Raw genomic sequence first — 5000 nt, forward strand, 5'->3', positions numbered from 1 at the left:
GCATCAGTCTGATGAACCGCAGGTCCCAAGTTCAAATCCGCCAATGGCTTTTCATATGTACTGATTTTTTTTTGAAAATCATGTTTTTTATGCAAAATTGCATATTTTCTACCATTTTGACATATGTATTCATTATATATCATATCTTTCATCATCATTTCATGCTGATTTGAGAAATTCTTTCAAGATGTAGTAAGCCACCTTAAAGGTGGAAACTGGTTATAAAAATCTAGATACTTTTTCCATGTGTATGCTTTGGAAATTGGCTGCATTATTGCAATTTTGTGTGTTGAAAATACTGTACATTATCTTCACAAAAAATATCTAATGTTCATGTCTCTACCCATATTACTGCTATTAGTCCGTTATTAGTCCGCTATTAGTCCGTTATTTACCTTTGTTGTTTTACATTTGTTGAATTTCATTCTTGTACATAAAACTGTACAGTGAAATAAAATCTTTCAATTACAATGTACTTGTATATGTTCTGCTATGGATGTCATGGAGTGGATTCCTGCATCAGTCTTTGTAAACTGCACTAGAATGTACTTTCATGGAAACAATATCATCTCACTCAAATCTTAATTACACCTACAAGTGTAAGTATCAAAAGGAACTAAATGCTCCATTTCTCTTCTGTCAATGGCAAGTAGCCAAGAATCAATATGCAAGAATGATAACCTATGGTTTGAAATAGTGACACTTTTTTCTTCTTCAAGAAAGGGTTTGAAACAAATGTGAATTAGCAGATCTTGTATTCATCTCATTATTTATGTCATCTGCATAGGTAATATATTTGATCTGTGCTCTTAAAATGCAAAGTTTCATTGCTGGTGATCTGGACCTTTTGATCCGAAAACAAGATATGATTATAATCTGCCAATTATAAAATCTCTCAAATAAATCACCTACTCCAAGTTATTTTTATATTATATGCACCAATCATTTAATCATCATTGTTGAAGATCCTATGTTTCTATCAGTCCATGTTCTGAAGTTACACTAGCTTTTGTGGTCTTTGGTTAAGGTCACTGGAGTAACTTTCATACTATTGTATAGGCTCTGTAATCCTGTACTGTTGTCCCTATCCGTCAAGGTTCTGAAGTTAACCAAGTTTTTAAGATCCGGGTCACTTGACTTGATCCTAGTTTGTAGGTTTCATAATCCAATCATCAGTGTTAAAGATCACGTCTTTATCACTACAGGTTACGACAGTATTTTGTGCCATTTTTGATGACTTTTGACTTCTTATGTATAGGTCAAATAGAATTTTTGGGCATTTTGGTTGTCCAGATCATGACTTTTTGGTCCTTTGATATTTGGTACATGGGTATACCATGATAAGACAGCATGTCACGTGCCATTTTTGATGTAAAGGTCAAATAATAGAATTTTGGGGGTTTTTTTTTGGTCCGGACCATAACTTTTTTGTCTTTTGACATAGGCCTTTGATATTTGGTATGTAGGTATACCATAAGACAGGGTGTCACATGCCATTTTTGCTGACCTTTGATGTAAAGGTCAAATAGAATTTTTTTTGTTCGGACCATAACTTTGTTGTCTTTTGACATAGGCCTTTGATATTGGTATGTCTAATTTACTATATGTTCACAACACTCTTCCTTGTTTGAATTAAGCACATATACATATAGGCGAATGTTATGTTCCAAAATAATTCTTCCTAGTTTACTAGTACCTAGTTTACTCAAGTCACTGAACCATGGTCCATTATCATTGTTGGAAATCGAATATATCTTTATCAGTCCAGGTTTGAAAGTTATATCAGTTTATATGATCAATGTCTCAAGTAAATTGATCTTGATACAAGTTCGTAGTTCCCATCATCCCCTTACCATTGCTGAAAATTCTAAGACTGTATCTACGACATTTCTCAAGTTATATCTGTTGAAATATGGAATCATTTCCCATACAGTTAGACCTCATCCTTATTTAATCCCTCTAAAGGGTACCTAAACCTGTTTCAATCAGAAAACAAGAACATTCCTGCACAACTAGATACACTGGACATTCATATCCTACTTTCATCAACCAGTTACAAAGACATTTTCAGGTACGAGAAAGAAGGAATGGAAGATTAACAAGAACTGGGGGAAAAACAGCAAGTCTCCAAACATTGTTTGGGGGACTTATTGATAAAAATAAGTGTCAGGCTTCAGTGACAAACTATTTTAATAATGTGAAGGTTTCACAACAATCTAAATCCAGATCCTTTGACTCACTATGCTAGCACTAATTAGTCCCCTAGCGGTGAGACTGAAGGGGGCAATAGGTTTCCTCTTTGTCCGTTCCTCTGTCTGTCAATTTGGTTTTCTACACTTTTTATGCCCCAATCTGAAAAGGAGTGCATATTGTTTTGCACCTGTTGGTCAGTCTGTACACCAAGTCTTGTCTGGTCAATATCTAAAGAACCCTCTGCTTGACATTTATCATATTTTGGTAGAGTGGTTGCCCCTAGAGAGTAGATGATACCTACTGATTTTCATATCACAAGGTCAAGGGTCAAATTGGACACAGCAAGATATTGTCCCTCAATATCTTGAGGATGCTTTGCTTGAGAGACAACAAACTTGGTTCACTACTTCTAAAAAAAGGAGGAGATGACTTAAATTGATTTTGAGGCCACAAGGTCAATGATCAAACTTTTCTGGACACAAGATATTGTCCACTCAATATCTAAGGAACCTTTTGCTTGACAGTTACCAACATTTGTACTGTGGTTGCCACTAGAGGGTAGGTTGTTTTTCAGGACAAAGTAAGAAATTTCTGCTCAATATCCCGGGAACGCTATGATTGATAAAAATCATTCACAAGTTTGTTCAAATCATGGCCCATGGGGATAAGGTGGGGCCACAATAGGGGATCAAAGTTTTACATAAGAGTATATAGGGAATTTTTTTTACAAATCTTCTCAAGAACCACTGGGCCAGAAAAGTTCAAATTTACATGAAAGCTTCCTGACATAAAGTAGATCCAAGTTTGTGCATTTCATGGTCCCCAGGGCTAGGTTGGGGCCATAATGGGGGATCAAATTGTTATATGCTAATAAATAGGAAAAATCTCAGAAAATATCTCTTGAACTATTTAAGCTAGGGTTTTCATATTTTGTATATATACATTCTTTAAGGCAAGACCTTTTCGGAAGATGCAATGTGTGACCTTGACCTGAAAGTTTGATTTACTTTTCATAAAAATCTCGCCTATAAAATATGTCCTGAACTAATTAAGGCAGATCTTTCATACTTTGTATATACATTTCTTTTGGCAAGAACTTTCATTATATCATGATCTTTGCCCTTATGACCTACTTTTAAGAAAACATAACCTGATGAATATATCCAGAAGAATTTTAGGTGGAGCTTTCATATTTTGTGAATAGATTCTTAATCACAAGACCTTGTACACAATGGTGTTTGATCTTTGAGTTTGACCTACTTAAAAAAAACAACCCTGACCCATTCAATTTCTCCTGAACTATTTAAGGTAGGGCTTTCATATTTTGTGTATAGTTTACCTCATTATTTTGTGAAGTTTGACCTTGACCTTTTTAAATCTTCGACCTATTCAATATCTCCTGAACCATTCAAGGCAGATCTTCCATATTTTGTATATAGATTTTATGCTATGACCTTTTGACCTACTGTTAAGAAAACATTACCTGTTCATTATCATCAGAACTATTCTGGGTGGGGCTTTCATATTTTGTATATATATGTATATGTTTTATACAAGACCTTGTCATCCAATCATATTTGATCTCAAGACCTTGACCTATTTTCTTTAAAAACCTGACCTAATCAATATCTCCTAAACTATTCAATTACGACAAAGCTTTTATATTTGTATATAGATTCTTTATGGCAAGACTGTGATATACTGTAGTGTTCGACCCTGTGACCTGTTTTCAAATTCTGTAAGTAGATTACTTAGGGCAAGGTTATCATATCATACCATGATCTATGACCTTGGTTTTATCCAGAAAAGCAAGATCATGTTAGTCATATTGGTGTTGAGGCATCTCTGTGTTGTGTGAATTCATTTTCAGTTATGTTGTGATCCTTTGGGGCCACAGTATGGGGTCAAAATTTTTCATGGGAATAAAGATTGATAAAAAATCTTATAGAATCCAAACAGTTGAACAATGCTACCAATGTGACTCAGTGATGTGGCCCATAAGCATCTTACATCTTTGTACAAAAGTTAAAATCATGCTTTCAATTTTGGATGGGCAGTTTTGAAAGTGGTGCAATACTTTCTTAACCCTAGGAGAGCTAATACAGACAGCGACTGCTGCCCAATCCTTAATCTATACCATTTTGGTTTGGAAATTAAAATATTGTTTAAAATTGATACTTTTTACATGTATTTATTTTGGTATATCTCTGATGTTCATCAATAAATATTACAACTCAGTCTCAGAAATTAGTATACAATGTCACTTTGTGGACTTTTAATGTCATTTCAATTTCAGAAAAATTGCAAGACATGTTTGTAGTATCAGAAATGTAGAGAAGAGAGATTCTTTTAGATTTTTGTGTTTTACTCACCATACTAACCCTCAAAATCAACAACAACAATCTTTTTTTTAAAATTTAACTATAAATACACATTACAAACACATCTGTCTAATTTCAAGACAGAAATGCATTTAATTTATGTTTGTGCAATATCACATTAAAACAAAAATGTCAGCTGCTTACACATTTCATGAATACATCAAAATCACAGAAAAATTATTGACTGGCTCTTAGTTCTCCCATCCTGTTAAGAGCGCTTCCAGCTACGAACCATTCAATTTGTCCCTCATTCATGGAGTGGTTCAGTTCAACCATCTCGGAGGATCCATCAGCATGGCTTATCTTGCATTGTACCGGCTACATTGAAACAAGCAATAATACAGTGTATTATATACAAGACAAAAGATATTACATTTGGTATATCTTAAACATTTATATTTGGTTTCATTTGAATAATTAAAGTAA

At 34.1% G+C, this 5000-nt stretch overlaps 2 protein-coding genes across 2 annotated transcripts in view; one reads left to right on the plus strand and one right to left on the minus strand.

Moving 5' to 3' along the window:
- Positions 1–471, plus strand: part of LOC130053933 (uncharacterized protein C16orf52 homolog B-like) — a 5107-nt gene extending 4636 nt beyond the window's left edge. Inside the window, exon 3 of the mRNA XM_056161706.1 lies at positions 1–471. This exon is cut by the window's left edge and continues 473 nt beyond it. The gene's annotated coding sequence lies outside the window, so the exon portion shown is untranslated.
- Positions 472–4368: 3897 nt separating this feature from the next.
- Positions 4369–5000, minus strand: part of LOC130053934 (aconitate hydratase, mitochondrial-like) — an 18805-nt gene continuing 18173 nt past the window's right edge. The window contains exon 21 of the mRNA XM_056161707.1: positions 4369–4892. Within this exon, the coding sequence (XP_056017682.1) occupies positions 4752–4892 (141 nt within the window). The 3' untranslated portion in view covers positions 4369–4751. The remainder of the gene's footprint in view (positions 4893–5000) is intronic.

The sequence above is a fragment of the Ostrea edulis genome, chromosome 4 (genome assembly GCF_947568905.1).
Source record: "Ostrea edulis chromosome 4, xbOstEdul1.1, whole genome shotgun sequence".
Lineage (NCBI taxonomy): Eukaryota > Metazoa > Mollusca > Bivalvia > Ostreida > Ostreidae > Ostrea > Ostrea edulis.